The 19,246-nt window shown below is 36.0% G+C and overlaps 1 protein-coding gene across 1 annotated transcript; it reads left to right on the top strand.

The window, feature by feature from the left end:
- Positions 1–7,651: 7,651 nt before the first annotated feature.
- On the top strand, positions 7,652–8,587 carry LOC102855708 (olfactory receptor 6C2-like). The gene has a single exon (XM_006897695.1). The coding sequence runs from the start codon at positions 7,652–7,654 to the stop codon at positions 8,585–8,587; it is 936 nt and encodes a 311-aa protein (XP_006897757.1).
- The last annotated feature ends 10,659 nt before the right edge of the window (positions 8,588–19,246 follow it).

Here is a 19,246-nt window from a genome sequence, read left to right as displayed (position 1 = left end):
GTTTAAATAACTTACTAATTAACATGTAAGGAATGCCTTCATGTAGTAATGATACGCAATATTAACTTATTTACATAGGAAATAAATATGTAGTATAAAATATTAATAATTATTATAACTTTTAAATTATATTGGTCTTATTTCTCTTAACTAAGCCAATAGGCAATATCATGGTAGATGGAGAAAACACTGAAGTTGTTAATGATTTCATTTTACTTGGCTCTATAATCAATGCCCTAGACACCAGCAGCCAAAAAGCCAAAAGAAATGTTGTAGTGGAAAAAGCTGTAAGGTGTTAAGGAACAATGGTATCAGTTTAAAGACCAACCCACAGTCTTTTCAATTTTGGCTATGCAGCTGAAAGTTAGGCAATGATGAAAAATGTCAGAAAAATCATTATCTTTGAGTTGTGATGTCGGGGAAGAGTAGTGAATGCCCCATGGACTGCCAAGAGAACAAACATACATTTCTTGGAGAAAGTGCAACCAGGAGGCAAGGATGGTAAAACTTAGTCTCCTATATTTGGGACAAGTAAAGAAGGACCAGTCCTTGGAAAAAGACATCATTCTAGTAAATGTGGAGAGTTAGCAATAGAGATGGATTGACACAGTGATTGTAACAATGGTCTCAAGCATATCAGAGATGATGAGGATGGCACAGGAAAGGACTAAATTCAGATCCATTGTTCATAGGGTCACTATGAATCATAGTCCATTGGACAGCACCTAAAAACAACTTAAATTTTACCAAAGAGGAGTAAATTCTATTAACAGATTCTATTGACTGCTATTGATGTCATGAAATTTAAAGAGGATAAAAGAAAAGCTACTTCTTTCTCATTGGATTTTATTTTGTGCACCTGGACTGTGTTTGATGTTATTGTGGCATTTTCATGTCTCTGGGGACACTGTCCCCACAGCTATATCCTTCAGGATATAGCCAAATGCTCATTACATTAATTAATTAATTAAAGACTTTATGACCTAGGTCAGCAAGTCACCAGAGTCTCTTATTTATGCACCAGATTTTCAGGTTTGGCAAATAAAATAAATTTCTATCTTGTTATTTTTAAAAAATTCAGACTTTGTCTAAAAAGGTTGACTAGAATCACTTGGAGAAAAGCGAGAGATCCTGATATTCCCCAAATCTTTGAGCAGCAATCTACTTTTAAGATCATACAAATATCTTGAAAAAGAGGTCTAAAAGACTATATATTAAAAACGCAAGTATCAAATGAATATATATTATCTCAGAGATATCTATGAGATAAATGTAAGTGCCTCAATTCACATACACACCTCTGCTAGTACATTTCATCTTTATCCTTCTGACTTCCAAGAAGATGAGGGACAATTTATCAAATGGACAATTAAAGGCTATTTGAAAAGTAAGTACCTATCTGTGATTCCCTTTCTTTTTTTCTCTGAGACACTCAGATAATGATTTCCTGAAAGAAAGAATTCTTCTCTGATTACTAGAATTTGTTTTAAGTAGTTAATTAAATTTTAGCTTTTTAAAAAATTAAAATAGGCTAATTCTGTGACTTTGAGTTGATTGAAACATTGGTAAGTCTGGATCTGTGCATCAATTAAGTAGATATTAAAAAATAAACTAAGACATACTACAATCATCATTAACTTGGGCATTACCTAAAAATTATTTAGGATCCCTTAAGATTACCAGTTCACTTTTACAGTGAACAGTAAACACTTTTACAGTGTCAGTTCACTTTTTAGGATATTAGGTGCAAGGATATAGTGAAACACAACATAAATCCAAGTTTGTATAAAACACAATATACATTAATGGAATACAATGCATACAAATTATTGTATACTAACCAGTAATTTAAAAAAAAGTTTATAGGGTTGTCTATGGCACCAGTGCTAGAAGTTCAAATGGACCAGGAGCGCCATGGGCGAAAGGTGGGCAATCTTCTATTTCAATGATTTGCTGCTATTGTTGTTATCATTGTGAACTGTTGAGTGGGAACTGATTCATAGCTGACCCTTGGGTGGGTTTTCAGAGGCTATAGACTGCATGAAAGGAATTTGCCCACCTTTCTTCCACAGAGCTCCTAGTTGATTCAACTACATGTCTTAGGGTTGAGTACAGTTCCTTACCTCTAAACCACCAGAGCTCCCTATAAAGATTTAGTCCTAGAAACTCAATAGAGAGTCACCATGAGTTGCAATTTACTAGTAGGAGGTAGATTTTTTCCTACATTGAGAAAAGATTAGTAAATGTACACAAAATATAATCCTTTCCTATATAGGAATTGTAGTATGAACTTTGCATATAAACCAGTCTAAATTATTTTTTAAAAAGATCCAAAAATAGAATTATTTCATCTACTATTATCTGTGTGGTTCTCACACTATTGAAATTCTCTCAGCTCTTCTCTATACCATAAACAAGATTAGTTCTTTCTATCTCTCTGTCTCTTTCTGTTATTCACTGTCTCTATCACTAGTTCTCTCTCCCTCCATTGGAGAATGAAAATTCTGGAAAATGAATCATAAGAAATTAGCATATACCTGGTAGATACTATTTTCCCTCTCTGTTATTAGGTGCCATTGAGCCAACATTGATTCACAGTGCATCTCAACCTACAAAATAAAGAAATCCTAACAAATCCTGCCTTATCCTCATAATCTCCGATGTACTTAAACCCATCATAGCAGTCACTATGTCAATCTATCTCATTGAGGGGCCTCCTCTCTTATGTTGACCCTCTACTTTTCCAAGCATGCTGCCCTTTTCCAAGAACTGACCATCCCTGATAACATGTCCGAAGTACTGGAGGTCTCTTCTCAACATCCTTACTTCTAAGGAGCACTCTGACTGTACTTCTTCCAAGGTCTAATATTTAGATGAAAAATGTGTTTAAGTGAAACTTGGTAGACAGAAAATGTATTGAAATTTCTATAAGGATTTTTTCCCACAACACTTTAGTGTATTTGCATTGGAAAACATTTGAGTAGATGTTAGAATTAATTGGTTTTTGTTGTTCTTTGGTTCAACACTGCAACCCAGCCCAGTGAGGCAGAGAAGAATTATATGATAGTGTTTCCGAGATTGTAATATTGCTGGAAGAAGACCGCCACATATTTTTAACACAATTCATTCAAATTGCAAGGCAATTTAACTATCCGCTAGGCTCGGGGACCACTGGATGGCAATCAATTTAGTTTTGGAATATTGTTGTTGTTGTTGTTGTTGTTAAGTGTTGTCGAGTTGTAGATGACCTATAGGGACCCTATGAATGAAAGACCTGAACATTTGCATAATTTTCTTCTTTTCTCCACATTCATAGAGTTTCCAGAGGCAAGCTGTTTCAGAAGTGGATGTCACTTCACTTCTGCTTCCCAGGTTGTTTTAATTGGGGAGCCCGACCAAACACTGTCCACCATGGGTGACCATTATCATATTAGATATATCAGTGTCACAGTGTTAGCATCACAGCAAGCACGAATTACCTCTTTTGGAATATTTTATTAAAAACACTTGGTGGTGCAAATGGTTAGGTGCTGGATTACTAACTGACCTTTTTGCATAGAAAAGAGACCTTGATCTTCTCCAATAGAGATTAAACCAACCCAACCCATTGCTATTGATAGATTCCAGATTATATTGATTCCATAGGAAAGAATAGAATTGATCCTTCAGGTTTCCAAGGCCCTAAACTTGACATCAGGAAATTGTCATATGTTACTCCAGAAGAATAAATTATTTGTTCAACTAAAGAGAGGGACATCATGCTTGGGAGGGTGGAGGGACGGCGCAGGAGAGGAAGGCCCTCTATGAGGTGGATTGATTCGGTGACTGGGATAATTGGAATGGGAGTGTCAGAGACAGTGCGACTGGCACAGGACAGAGAGGAGTTTAGGGCTGTTGTATATAGGGTCGCTATGAGTTGCAAGCGACTCAATGGCACATAACAACAACAACAAAGATTTTTTTAGTTAATAGCCAAAATCTTAACCCCTGGGCTTCCAGGGCTTATTTCAATGAAGATCATAGTTAGTAAATCCCTGTTCTACTCTGTTACCTGGGATTGTTAGGAATTGAAAATGATTTGACAGCACTTAACTACAAAAAAGAAAAACAATTTTTTTTACTTGTAATACATTTTTGTCAGGTATATTAGGTAGGCACATTAGAGAAAACATAAATAGTGAACTCTTTCTGCAAAACATAGTGATGTGTGTTAAAGATTTTTTTTTTCCTTAACCTAAAGTAATACGCATATGCTGACATGCTGACTAAGTAGTTAGGTCACAACATGATTTAAGAGCCATATACCACTATTCACACACACACACACACACACACACACACTCACACACACAAAATTAGATTCTTGGATATGGCAAAATTAAGAGCTATCAGAGCAATTTCAAGTTCCAGTCTATCTGAGAAATTATATAAATTCATCTAAGGTTAAGGAAAATATTTGTTTTGCTGTTACTGTGTACAATTGAGTTGGAACCAACTCATAGCTGACCCTTCTGAGGGTTTTTTGAGGCAGATAATCACATGAGCGTGTGTTACCTATCCTTCTCCCATGGAGCAGCTGTTAGCCTTGAACAGCATGACTTCAGGATTGCAGCATAGCTTTTTGCAACTAGGCCACCAGAGCATATTTACCAAGAATTAAATCTCTGCTTCAAGCTTATCCAGCTCCATGAGTGTAGGAATAAATAAGAGAATTCTGATTTGAACCATTTTTTTTCACAATTGTTATACATAAGAAGATACCTAATTGAATTTAGAGAACTTAGAAAATCTTCTCTAAATAATCTAGCCAGGATGCTAATATTTCGCTCAAATCAGGTAAAGTATACATCAGGGAGCAGAATGGAAGTGGAAAGAGGAAGCTCAAATAATTAGGTAACAAATTTTTTGATAATTCATTTGAAATGGTGACCAAAATATCTATCATACAATACAGTATGGTCTAGAAGAATTTTCTGTAGTTCTATCACCACTAAAACAAAATCTCGAAGTTACTCTGTAAAACAGCAAAATTAAATGAAAAGCCTTCAGTGTAAATAGGACTTCAAGATAGAGCTAAAATAAAAGCCAGTAAAGCTACAGTGTTATTATTGATAATAGAAAAATTTGCTTTCAAGTTTATTCTGATTCATGACAATTTTTGACACACAATGTGTGTCAAAGAAGAGCTATACTCAATTATATTTTCAATGGGTAATTATTCAGAAGTAGATTGCTAAGTCATTCTTTGCAGGTTCCTTGGCATGAACTAGAACATCTATGTAATGAGTAACCAAGGGTGTTAATTAGTTTTCATAGCAACCCTCCATTGGGTTTCTGAGGCTGGAAATCACATTAGAACAGTGCTCATATTTCTTAAATGGACCCCACTGGTGGATTCCAATTGTAGGAGATATGCAGCCTTCCAGTTAGCAGTGCAACTTGCTATGGAATATGTCTGCAGGGCTTTTAAGAAGCAGAAAGTACAAGTAAAAATAGCAGTGTGACTATCTTTCTAGAATCTTTTCCAGAAAATTAGTAAGAAGGAAAGAGTGCTTAGTAATGCCAAATGATAAATTTTTCAGGAAAAAAAATTACAAACCTGAAACCATACTCTACCACAATCAAGTCAATTGCAACTAGTATTGATACTCCTTGAAGTTTCTGAGGTTATAAATCATAATGGGAGGAAATTTTTCATCTTTCTCTTGCAGAGAATCTGGTGGATTCAAACCTTTTTTTGGCTACACATTATGCCACCAGTATACTTTCAGTCATCAATAAACTTACTATGAGCAGTTTCAATGGACTGAATATGTTCATAAGCCATATCATACACAGTTGAAAAAGATGGAAGTTGGAAATTAGGAGATATTATAGCAGATTGGTGAAGCAGAGGAGGAAATTAAGGGTGGGGGGAAAACTCTGTACAACACTTTCGGAATTATACAATCACCACTAACTTGACAAAGGTAAAGGAGTATGCTGAGGTAAAAGAAAAATGGATTGAAACCGTGAAATGAAGATTACATTCTTCAGGGGTGTGTGTGTGTGTGTGTGTGTGTGTGTGTGTGTGTGTGTGTGTGTGATGTGAGTGAAAGTTGACAAAACATGTTAGTTTTTCTCTCAACAATTCATAGAAATCTTGTTTTGGCACTCTATTGAAATACACAAATTTAACAACATTTGTCTCACTTTGTGTAACTCATTTCCATTTATCTTGCTTTTCTATCTCTTTCTGCCTTTTGATCCTTTTTTCTAAGTTTGTTCTTTTGATAATTCTGGACTGCCAATTAGTAGACCATAACCATTCTAATAATATTTCTGATTTTGACCAACAAACTGAATTGTTTTGGAGGAAGGGTAACCAGGTGTGCTCCTTAGAAACAAGAATCATCATTCTTCATCTTACATATTTTGTGCATGCTGTGCAGAGGCATCATTCCTTTGAAAAGGACACTATGAAGGGAAAGGTAGAAAGTCATCAAAAGAGAGGATTATCCTCAGAAGGATGTGTTGACACAGTGGCTGTAGTGCTTATTGCATAAGATTGAGGATTTGAAGTATTTGCTGCAGAAGATCAAAGAGTGCAGTATGGATTGTATCTCAAGATCAAGAAAACAAAAATCCTCACCACTGGGCAAATAGGCAACATCATGACAGATGGAAAAAAGATTGAGGCTGTTAATGATTTTATTTTATTCAGATACACAATCAACCGTCAGAAACTCAACACAAGTTGCATTGGTGAGCACATTTACTGTCAAGGACCTCTCCAGAAAAGAAGACTAACGTGAACCTTAGACTAAAGACTGAAGTGAACCTAATCCAAGCCACAGTTTTCCCAATTTCTTGCTATATGCATCCAAGAACTGGATATCGACTAAGGATAACAAAAGAAAAAAATCAATGTCTTTGAATTGTAGTACTGGAGAAGAGTATTGAAAGCATACCATGGACTTCCAAAAGAACAAACAAGTCTGTCCTCGAGAAAGAGAAAATCGGTTTGCTCCTTGAAAGTAAGGATGTTGAAATTCCATCTTATACACTTTGTGTATGTTGTGAGAAAGGATCAGTCCTTGAAGAAGGACATCATGTTTGAAGGGTAGAAGATCAGCATAGAGAGACCCTGGTTGAGATGGATTGACACAGTGACTGTAGCAATGGGGTTAGGTGTGCCAGAGATGGTAGAGTTGGCTCAGGATAGGACAGTGTTCAGAACTGCTGTTTACACTCTCACTAAGGGTCATAGACTACTTGAGGGCACATAACAATAACAATCATATTTCCACTTATTTGTTAATAGCATAAATATTTAAAAATGTCAGAGGACAGGGAATTCTAAGAGTTAAAAACTTTGAAATTTTTTGTTTCAGATAAATGTTAGTGTGTGTGTACACTAGTACACAGATTTCAAGGTAAGATGACTATCTTATCATGTGTTTTAGTAAAAAAGGTTTTAAGTCATATTTTAAACCTATTAAATATATCAAAAGAGTTAAGAACTAAAATATTTTAAAAATATTTATTATCAACTTAAGCATATACTGTAAAATATATCACCAAACCAAAATGCATCATAAATATCTCTAACTTCTCTAATATTATGTTTCTCATTTCTTTATACATATTGTGCAGAAATCAAGAACAAGAAATGAGAAACCATACAGCACTGACTACATTCATCCTCCTCGGACTCACAGAAGACCCACAATTGCAGATTCTGATTTTTATATTTCTACTTATCACCTACATGTTGAGTGTAATTGGAAACCTAACCATCATCTGTCTCACAATAGTAGATTCCCACCTTAAAACTGCCATGTACTTTTTCCTCCAAAATTTCTCTTTCTTAGAAATCTCCTTCACCTCTGCCTGCATTCCTAGATTCCTATATAGTATCTCTACAGGTGATAGAACGATTACTTATAATGCTTGCATGAGTCAGTTATTTTTCACAGACCTGTTTGGAATAACGGAATTTTTCCTCCTGGCCACCATGTCCTATGATCGATATGTGGCTATCTGCAAACCCTTGCATTACATGATTATCATGAACCACAGAGCCTGCAAGAGGCTTCTTTTGGGCTGCTGGATGATTACTTTGTTAATCATGATCCCACCTCTTAGCCTGGGACTGGAGCTTCAGTTTTGCGATTCTGTCATTGACCACTTTGTCTGTGATGCCAACCCTCTCCTAAAGATCTCATGTACAGACACATGGTTCATAGAGCAAATAGTGATTGCCTGCTCTGTCATCATTTTTATCATGACCCTTGTTTGTGTGCTATTGTCCTACATATATATCATCAGAACAATTCTAGGGTTCTCCTCAGTACAACAAAGGAAAAAAGCCTTTTCTACCTGTTCTTCCCATATTATTGTAGTTTCCATCACTTATGGAAGCTGCATTTTTGTCTATACAAAGCCTTCAGCAAAAGATGACATGGCCATTAATAAGGGGGTGACAATACTAACTACTTCCCTATCCCCCATGTTAAACCCATTTATATATACCTTGAGGAACACACAAGTCAAACAAGCTTTTATTGAGTTTATCAAAAGAATTGCATTATACATAAAGCATTAGGAAAGCAATAATATCGAGATGCTAAGGACATTTTCTCAAGTTTCTATCCTGTATTGTCTCTTCCTGATCTAAATGTATCCTTGGCCATTCAGGGTCAAAAATGACTTACTTACATTTTACTTCTCAATAAACATCTTTAAGGATAATAACTTTTAGTAAGAAAATAATTGCTTAAAGAAATCTAAGCATGATCATACCTTCAGAATTTCCTTACTAATAATGCTGAACATTTGAGGGGAGGAGAGTTGCCCCCAAAAATTATGGGTGCAAGGGTACAAGACTTTTTTATAAAACAAGCTTAATCAAATGTAGGAAAAATAATAATATTTAAAAAATAGAATTTTAAAATAAAATGTTAAGGTTTTAAGATTCTCAATAAAAATTACTGATATGATAATATTAAAATAACAAAATTACAGATATTATTGATTGATGATGGTCCAACTGAACATAGCCATTTACCAAAAACTTCTCAAATTAAGCTAAAGAGCAGATAGAAATACACTACTAATGCCTGGTAAAGAAATGAAGATTCAATAAAAAAAAATTTAAAAATCAAGTAGGATTGATAATGATTCACTAACACATTAAAGAATGGATGAGTAATATTTACATTAAGCAAAATATGACAATAACTCTAAGAAAGCTAATTGGGTTGGAATCTGACTGACAATTAGTAAGTCAAACATACAGGAGATGAACATGACAAAGGGAAAGCAAAAACATTAAAACAATAACCAATAAAATAATTTTACTCTTAAATGATAATCTTTACTATATAAAAATCTAAAAGAAAATCCAATAATATAGCTATATTTTGTTAAATTATTCCCTCTTTTCTACTTTTGGCCCTATATGTTAAGTTTCTATTGATCCTAACTCTCTATGCTCTTTCAATTTTAGTTTCTAGAAATTCCCACCAGGAATATTACTTTACATTTTTTTCTCTCCAATTATCATAATACTGACTCTTGGTCCAGTTTTAAAGATTCCTATTTCCTTGATGTCGAGATGCAATTCATTTTGAAGGCTCTAGTTGTCAAATTTTTAATTTCTTCAGTAAGTTCTTCAAGTCTTTACTTTCAGCAAGCAAGATTATGTCAGATTGCTAACAAATCTGTCTCCAGTCCTACTGTCACATTCTTTTTCATATGGTCCAGTTTCTCAGATTATTTTCTCAATGTGCATATTCAATAGGTATGGCTTAAGAAACTCTGGTAGCCTAGTGGTAAGAAGCTGTGCTGTAGTCCCAGAGGAATGTGGTTCAAATCTTGCTCTGCAAGAGAAGAATGAGCAATCTCCTCCTGTATAATTTACTGCCTCTGAAAATCCACTGGAGGGTCAGTTATGGGTCGGTTCAGATTCGATGATACACAACAACAACCACCATATAATTCAAATGTGTTTCTTTTCTGATCTTTTAGAACAAGTTCCTGAGAGTCAAAATAAGACCTTCAATTTATGCCATCTGAATTTTAAAAATAACTCAGAAATATGCTGGATACATTGAATACTAACAAATGATGATCAGGCAAGTTTTAAAGTGATATCACAAAGGGATGACATTCACGAAGGAAACAAAAGGTCATGTAAAACAAGGAAAAAACAGATCACAGTACAAAGTGATGAAGTAAGAACTAAACAGAGATCTCAAATAGTAGCTGAGGGGATAAGGAGTTAGAAAACCAAAAGTGAAGAACTCACAGAACATTTCTCTAACTGAAAGAAGTAAAGAACCAATTCAAGTCTCAAGTTCCCCATAGATGGTGTTATGGTCAAAATATTAAATTGCTCAGAAAGCACCAAAAGAAGGAAGGAATACACAGAATAACTGTACTAAAAAAAAGTTATCTGACACTGAACTATTAGTATATAATCAAGTAAAATAAAACTCTCCAAGAATTTAGGGTGTAACAACTGAAAAGTTTCATAAAATGTGCTCACTACTCTATACCAAAAAACTTGGAAGACAGCTACAGGGTCAACTTACCAGAAGAAATACATATATATCCCCACTTGAAAAAGAGAAAATATGACAGAACAAAATGTGGGAATTATCAAACTCAGTTTGCCCTGAACCTGTACTGTAGTTAACAAATCAAAAAGCCTGGAATGGAATCCACAGGAAACTGAAGAGTATTCAAATTAGATTCAGATGAGATGAAAGATCTTATTGTTGATGTCAAATGTGTACACTGCTTACCTTGATTTATTGTTCATAATCATATGGTAATACTAGAAAAGATGAAGCTGAGAGAGGCAAAAGTGTAACTGAAGAGGAGTTAATGTAGTTCTACCTACTTATAACCACAACTACTTTGAACTCAGTCATAAAGAAATATTGGTGATATTTATTACTAGTTTAGAACTTGGAACTAAACCTTTTTTATGTATAACAAATGACTAGTGTAGTGAACATGTGTATTCTGAAACATATGTTTTATTATTGTTAAAGTCTGTTGAGTCAACTGCAACTCACAACAACCCTAAGAACAACAAATCAAAACCTTACCCTATCCTGTGCTTTCTTCCCAATCACCACCATGCTCAAACCTATGCTTGCACTCACTGTAGGTCATCTTACTGAAGGTCTTTCTCTCTTTCATTGATTTCATATTTTTCCATCATGATTTCTTCTTTCGCAAGGACTGGTGTCTCCTCATAACATGTCCAAAGTATGTGTCACAAAGTTTCATCTCTAAGGAGCACCTGGTTGCAATTCTTCCAAGGCACAGTAGTTTGTCTTTTGATAGTTGGTGTTATAGTCAATACTATTTGCAGATAATACAATTCAGAGTATTCTTTGCTCTTTCCTCTTCATTGTCTGACTATCATATGCATATAAATAATGGAAAATACCATGGCGTGGACAAGTCACATCTTAGTCTATAAACTGACAACTTTGGTTTTTTAAGCCATCAAGAGCAGAAATGTCCAGAGATCCATGTGTTTTCATTTTTCCAGAGCTGCTACCAGAGATGTTGAGTGTAGATGCAAATAAAATGAAATTATTAGCAAGTAAAGTAATATCCCCATCTAGTATGATGTTGCATTTTGGTCCAATTATGAGGAATTTTTTTTTCATATGGGTGGAATCTATATTGAAGAATGTAGTCTTTATAGAAGGCACAGGGATCTTGTCCATCTTCTACTCCACAGGAGAAAGATAAGCAATGTCTTTCTGTACAACTTCTGAAAATCCACTGGAGGAACAGCTGTGAGTTGGTTCCAACTTGATGACATACAGCATATTAAGTCTTTGTAGATTGGTAGGCTTTTAAGTAATTCATGTTTTATTCATTTTCTGTAAGCCAAGTGTTATCTACATAATTTATGTTGTCTATAGGTTTTCCTTAAATATTGATGCTACATTATCATACATCTGGTCTGTTGTTATTGTTGTATACCATCAAGTTGAACTGATCCATAGCTGACCCTCCAGTGGGATTTCAGAAGTAATTAATTGTATGGAAGGAGATTGTAAATTTTTCCTGCCGAGTAGCTGGTAAATTTGAACCACCTACTTCTGGGTTGCCAGATAAACTTCTTACAGCTAGACAACCAGAGCTAGACCACTCTAGATCTAGTCTAGCTTCTTTAATTATTTCTTTAGCATATATATTGAATGCATATGGAGAAATACTATAACCTTGATGTAGACTTTTTCTGGTTTTCAACCCTGTAATATCCTTTTTTTTTATTTGAACAAGTGATTCTTTGTCTATATATAGATTTTTGCCTAAGCAAAATGAAGTGTTCTAAAATTCATATTATTTGCAACATTTTCTAAAATATGTCATGATCTACACAGGTGAACACCTTTGCATAGTAAATATTACACAGATGAACATCTTTCTACACAAAACATCCACACACCTGGAAAACAGACAATATCAACCTGAAGAAAGAAAATAATAAAGAATTCCTATTCTCAATGTTTTCTGTAATTTATTACTGTTTAAATAGTCTTTCTAATTACTTGCTATGAATCTAAGAGCTGGGCAATGAAAAAGATGACAGAAAAAGAATTGAGCTTTGGTGTTGAAGAGCACTGAACCTCCCATGGATAGCCAAGAGAACAAACAAGTCCTGGAGAGGGTGATGCCAGAGTGCTCTTTGGAGGCAAGAAGGATGAGGCTTTTCCCATATACTTTGGGTATGTTGCTAGAAGGTGCTGTTCCTTGAAGAAGGATATGATGCTGGGAAGAAGGAGAGTCAGCGAGGAGAGGAAGACCCTCAACCAGGTGTATTGACACAATGATTAATGCAATGGGCTCTTCTGTGTTAGGAAATGTGAGGATGGCACAGGACAGAATAGAGTTCAGACCTTTTTGTTCATAGGGTTGCTATGAGTCGTATTTTTTTCTATAATTATATTTTATTAATTTTCATAAACATTTACAGAGATTTTGGGTTTCCATTCATTCATTGTTGCACTATTCTCTCTACCCTCCTTCCAGTTTGTTCTTGTCCAAATGCCACAGTGCTTGTCAAACCAGTTCTGATTAATCTTCTTTGTCAGTGTGTCCTTTGCCATTCCCTATCACTCCTCCCTGAGAGAGACTTCACCCTGAGTATGAGTCGTACTTGATGATAATAACACATATAGTAAACACCTAACAACAACATACTGTATAATGTCTTTGCATAGTAAACAAAATACAAGATAACATCTTTCTGACATTTTCAGCTTTTAGCCATGATCAACCTGATATTAGAAATATTCCTTTTTCCACAGCTACCTATGAATGAAGATTGAATTTCTGGAAGTCATTTGCTCATGTGCAAATAGTCAGTCAGTTCTGAATAATCTTCAGCAAGATTTTACTTGCATGTGATATTAGTATCTTTTTAAATAGTTTCCAGGTTCTGTCAAGTCACTTTTTTTTTGTAATGGAAATATGTACAGCTCTTTTCTGGTCACTTGATTATGTAGCTGTCTTCAAAATTTCTGGCATAGACTATTAAGCATATCCAGGATTGCTTCTGTTTGCTCAAACTTCTCAGTTCTTATTCCATCTACACGTGGAGACTTGTTTCTTGCCTTCAGTGTAGTTTTGATTTCTTCCTTAAGTATCATTGGTTCTTAATCATATGCTACTTCAGCATTGACCAAGTCATTCTGGTACAGTGACACTGTATAGCTTATGTCTTCCTTTAGTGCTCCCTGTATCATTCAAGAATTTGCCCACAGAATCCTTCAGTATTGCAACTGAAGGCCTGAATTTGTCTGTCACTTCTTTTTTACTTCTTTTAGCTTGAGAAATGACAAGGTCAAAATTTTGGATTATGGTTGATGTCCTTGATATCATGCTACAGAATGTCTGATGTTTAGTCTTCTGTCATTAGTCAGAAGGTTTTCTGTTTATAAAATTACAACTTATACACAAAATGTGGAAATTCATATACTAGAATCAAATAAATCACTACTATCTGGAAAAGTGTAGGCTGATCTCAAATGGTCTTTTCAAGATACTAATGACTTACTTTTGATCTTTTCATCTCCAGCATAATAGATTATATGATTGTCTGACTCAAAATGCCCCATGCCAGTCCATCTCATCTCACCAATACCTAGTATGTCAGTATTTGTGTGTTCCATTTCTTCCTTAACATATCTAATTTTCCTACATTCAGGGTTCTCACTTTCCCTGTTTCAATCACTAGTGTCTGCTTACAACTGTTCCTCTTCCTTTGTGTTTCCATGCTTGAAAGCTCAATCTCAGTTACCCTCCTGCTAGTCTAAGTGTGTTCTATTATACACAGGATTTTTGAAGGCCTGCTATTTCGGAAATGGATGGTCAATCCTTCTTCCTAGTCTGTCTTAATCTGAATGCTCAGATTTAGAAAATTACTTGACAGACAAGCATTTTACAGAAAAAAGCAGATGAAAGATATTTCCCCAAATGTAGAATTACCAATAGTTTCAGTATTGTCCCCAACCTTGACACAAGTGTCTTGACCCACCAATTTCCTTGCTCCGCTAGCATTCCCTTTCTCCCACCTTTCTCCCTTCAAAACTTATCTCCTGTTATCCAGCCTTTGATCTGATCGTTTATATCTCAAGTATTATGGGCTTTGGTGATTCAAACATTTCAAGCTGCTGCCAATTTCTTATGCTCTAGATACTGTCTCTTGAGTTTAGGGGTAATGTTTCCCAAGAGAGGGTGATGTGTCCTGTAGATATGGCATATAGTGTTTTCCTGGTCCAAGGGGATTTCAGAATCTGCCTTGATCCACAGGCTTCTGGGTCACTCTGGGTCACTTTGTTGGGTGGGGGAAGCTGAAGTCCCCACCTTCTGGGCTTTCTCTTCTCCTCTGAGATGCCTCTTTTGTGCTATGCTCTGCCTCCCACATTTGCCCCAACAATTGCAGATTCAACCTTGCCTTGATCCATGGGCCTCTGAGTCTCATGTACGTTTTGGGTGGGGTAAGCTGAAGTCCCCACCTCCTGGGCCTTCTCTTCCTTTCTGAGACACCTCTTTCAGGCTGTGCTCTGACTCCCACACTTGCCCCAACAATTGCAGATTCTGCCTTGATTTTCAGGCTTCTGACCCTGAGTTTTTCCCAGCTGAATCTCAAAACCATCTCAAGACAAATTTGAGGACTTGAACACCAATGAGTGAAGACCAGATGAGTTGTGGGAGGGTATCAAGAATATCATCCAGGAAGAGTGCAGAAGGTCATTACAAAGAGCGAGGAGGAAGAAAAGACCAAAATGGATGTCAGAAGAGACTCTGAATATTGCACTATGCCAAGAAGCCAAAACAAAGGGAAGAAATCGAGATATTAAAGAGCTGAACAAAAGATTTCAAATGGCAGAGCAAGAAGACAAAGTATTACAATGAAATGTGCAAGGAGCTGGAATCAGAAAATCAAAAGGGCTGAACTCACTTAGCTTTTCTTAAATTCAAGGAACTGAAGAACAAATTTTAACCTCGAGTTGCTATACTTAAGGACACTTTGGACAGGATATTAAGTATCCAAGAAATATTAAAAGAATATGGAAAGAGTATACAGAATCAAAAAGAATTTTTAGACAGAAGAATTTTATTAAACAAAATAAGACCAAGAGCCTATGTGATGATGGAGAAGTTCAAGCTGCTTTGAAGGAATTTGGCAAAAAATAGGGTCCCAGGAATTGATGGTATACTAATTGACATATTTCAACTAACAGATGCTGCCCTGGATGTGCATACCAAATTGTGCCAACAAATCTGGAGGATAATCACTTGGCCAACTGACTGGAAAAGATCTATATTTGTTCCCATTCCAAAGTAAGGTGATCCAACAGAGTGTAGAAATTATTGAACAATATCATAAATATCACATGCAAGCAAGATTCTGCTGAAGATTATCCAAAAACACTGGAACAGCACATCAATAGAGAATTACCAGAAGGGCAGGATGGGTTTAGAAGGGGTCATGGTATTAGGGATATTGTAGCTGATGTTAGATGGATCTTGGCTGAACACAGAGAGTACCAGAGGAATGTCTATCTGTGTTTCATTGATTATGCAAAGGCATAATCACTTGTCCAATCATTGTTGGACAATGACTAAGGAGGATAAAACCCATGTGCAAGTTTAAAATGAAGCTGAAGAAAATGAAAACTACTCCCCAGAACCAAAATAAGACCTTTAGTCTATCCCAGATAAATCTAAGAATCATCCCAAGAATAGATTTGAGGCATTGAATACCAATGACCAGAGGAACTATGGGAGAATATAAAAGTTATCATTCTTAAGGAAAGCAAAAGACATGTTGTTGTTGTTGTTATGTGCTGTTGAGTCACCTGCAACTCCTAGTGACCCTATGTACAACAGCCGTAAACCCTGCTATATCCTCTGCCAATCTAATTGTCTCTGACACTCCTACCCTATACCCCAGTCACTGAATTAATCCACCTCATAGAGTGTCTTCCTCTCTTGCACTGTCCCTCCACCCTCCAAAACATGATATCCTTCTCCAAGGACTGGTCCCTCCTTGCAACATGTCAAAAGTATGTCAGATGAAGCTTCAGAATCCTTGCCTTCAAGGAGCAGCTTGGTTTCACCCTATCCAGGATGAACCTGTTTGTTCTCTTAGCAGCTCTTGGTATACTCAATACTCTCCTCCAACACCACAGCTCAAAGACATCAATTCTCCTATCATCCCTAGTCAATTTCCAGCTCTCTGATGCATAGCAAATGATCGCAAAGACCATGGCCTGTATCAGGCACACCTTAGTCTCTAGACTGACATTGTTGCTCTTCAGTACTTTGGAGAGGTCTCTGACAGCAGACAGTTCATGTTTTAATTTCCTGGTTGCTGGTGCCAAGAGTGTTGATTGTGGAGCCAAGCAAACTAAAGCTGTTAACAATCTCAGTCTCTTCACCATCTATCATGATCCTGCAAATCAGCCCATTGGTAAGAATCTTTGTTTTCTTTATTTTGATCTTCATATTGATCAAGGCTGCAGTCCTTGACCTTCTGCAGCAAGTGCTTCAGGTCCTCCTCAGTTTCAGGAAGCAGGGTTTCTGCATAACACATGCCACATTTCTCCTCATACAACCCAGCCTCTTGATAATCTCTTCTGCATATAGATTGGAAAGATATGGAGATAAGACACATGCCTGGTGTACACCCTTCCCAATTTTGAACCATGCAGTGTTTCCATTCTCTGTTCTGACAACTGCCTTTTGGTCAAAGTAAAGGTTTCACATTAGCACAATCAAGTGTTCTGGGATTCCCATTCTTCTTAGAGTTAAACACAGTTTGTTGTGATCCACATAGTCAAACGCCTTTGCATAATCGATGAAACACAGATAGACATTCTTCTGATATTTTCTGCTTTCAGCTAATATCCATCTAACATCAACTACAATATCCCTAGTACCATGACCCCTTCTAAACCCAGCCTGGACTTCTGGCAGTTCTCTGCTGATGTGCTATTCCAGTCATTTTTGGATAACTTCAGTAAAATCTTGCTTGCATGTAAAATCAATGATATTTTTCTATAGTTTCCACACTCTGTTGGGTCACCCTTCTTTGGAATGGGAACAAATATAGATCTCTTCCAGTCAGTTGGCCAAGTGGTTGTTCTCCAGATTTCTTGGCACAACTTGGTGAGCACATCCAGGGCAGTATCTGTTAGCTGAAATATATCAATTGGTATACCATTCCTGGGGCCTTATTTTTTGCTATTTCCTTCAAAGCAGCTTGAACTTCTTCTTTCATCACCATAGGCTTTTGCTCATATGTTATTTCATTAAATTCTTCTGTTTCTGCCAATTCCTTTCGATACAGTGACTCAGTATATTCTTTCCATCTTCTTTTAATACTTCCTGGATCATTTAGTATTCTGCCGAAAGCATTCTCAATTATAGTAACTCGAGGTTTGAATTTGTTCTTCAGTTCCTTGAGCTTAAGGAATGCTGAGCAAGTTCGGCCCTTTTGATTTTCTGACTCCAGTTCCTTGTACATTTCATTGTAATATTTTGCTTTGTCATCCCGTGCTGCCTTTTGGAATCTTCTGTTCAGCTCTTTAGTATCTTGATTTCTTCCTTGTGCTTTAGCTTCTCTGTGCTCCAGTGCAATACTTAGAGTTTCTTCTGACATCTGTTTTGGTCTTTTTTTCCCTCCTCTGTCTTTGTAATGTCCATTTGCACTCTTCCTGGATGATACCTTTGACATCCTCCCACAACTCATTTGGTCTTCGCTCATTAGTGTTCAATGCCTCAAACCTGTTCCTGAGATGGTTCTGAAATTCAGGTGGGATGAAGTCAAAGTCATATTTTGGTTCCTGTGGATTCGGTTTAATTTTCCTCAGCTTCAACTTGATTAGTCTTTGAAAAAAGACATCATGCTGGAAAAGCAAAACGTCAATTAAAGAAAGGGAAACCCTCATTGACATAAATTGACACAGTGATAATATTTATCAATAGTCAAATTTAAAAACATTTTGTTTGCTTTAGCATTTAATCTAATAAACTAGACACTCTGCTATATTTGTCTCTCAGAAAATTTCTAGTATAATATACATAAAAATATATCTTTGCAAAAAGTGGAAAACAGTCATCTTACTAAGTAAGGGAAGTTTAGAGGGAAGAAACATTCTGAGGAATTTTATGTGTATTAACTTAAAATTGAGAAGAAACAAGTTATCTTGGGAACCTAATGGCATATACTTTGGGAAGACTTCTCTCATGAAAACTTTCTTAGCTCTGACATGGCTTTATTTCTTGGGTTATAAAGCAATTGTTTAGGTGAGTCACTAGAGGCACGTTTTGCTTGCTTGTTCCTCTGGTTTAGATGAAAGAATTCAATAAAGGACTGGTGAATGTAGAGAGCATAGCTATGTCTTTATTAATAGATATTAATTTCCTTGCTGAAAATTTAATGTAGAAAAAGATACACCTGAGGTAAGAGATGGAAATCATAATTGCATAAGAAAAGCTATAAAAGGCTTTTAATCTTTCCTGGCTAGAAGGAAATCTTTTCTTGATCTTGATAATGTATGTGTAGGAAAGAACTATACAAAGAAAAGATGTATTGAATTTCAACATGAAATATAACTGTGATAATCACCATGCATCTGAGCACAAAATCCATAGGACAGGAGCAATGTTATAAAGAAAATTGCAAATGACATTCAACTCAACTCAAACTCATTAGAGT

This window comes from Elephantulus edwardii, unplaced genomic scaffold, assembly GCF_000299155.1.
Source record: "Elephantulus edwardii isolate Elephantulus edwardi_28Jun2011 unplaced genomic scaffold, EleEdw1.0 scaffold00212, whole genome shotgun sequence".
Taxonomy (NCBI): Eukaryota; Metazoa; Chordata; class Mammalia; order Macroscelidea; family Macroscelididae; genus Elephantulus; species Elephantulus edwardii.
Note: the sequence above shows the minus strand (reverse complement) of the source record. Positions and strands in the feature narration are given on the sequence as shown.

What these genes read in the sequence shown, in the direction of transcription:
- LOC102855708 (XM_006897695.1), top strand. Translation starts at nt 7,652, where the DNA reads ATGAGAAACCATACAGCACTGACTACATTCATCCTCCTCGGACTCACA.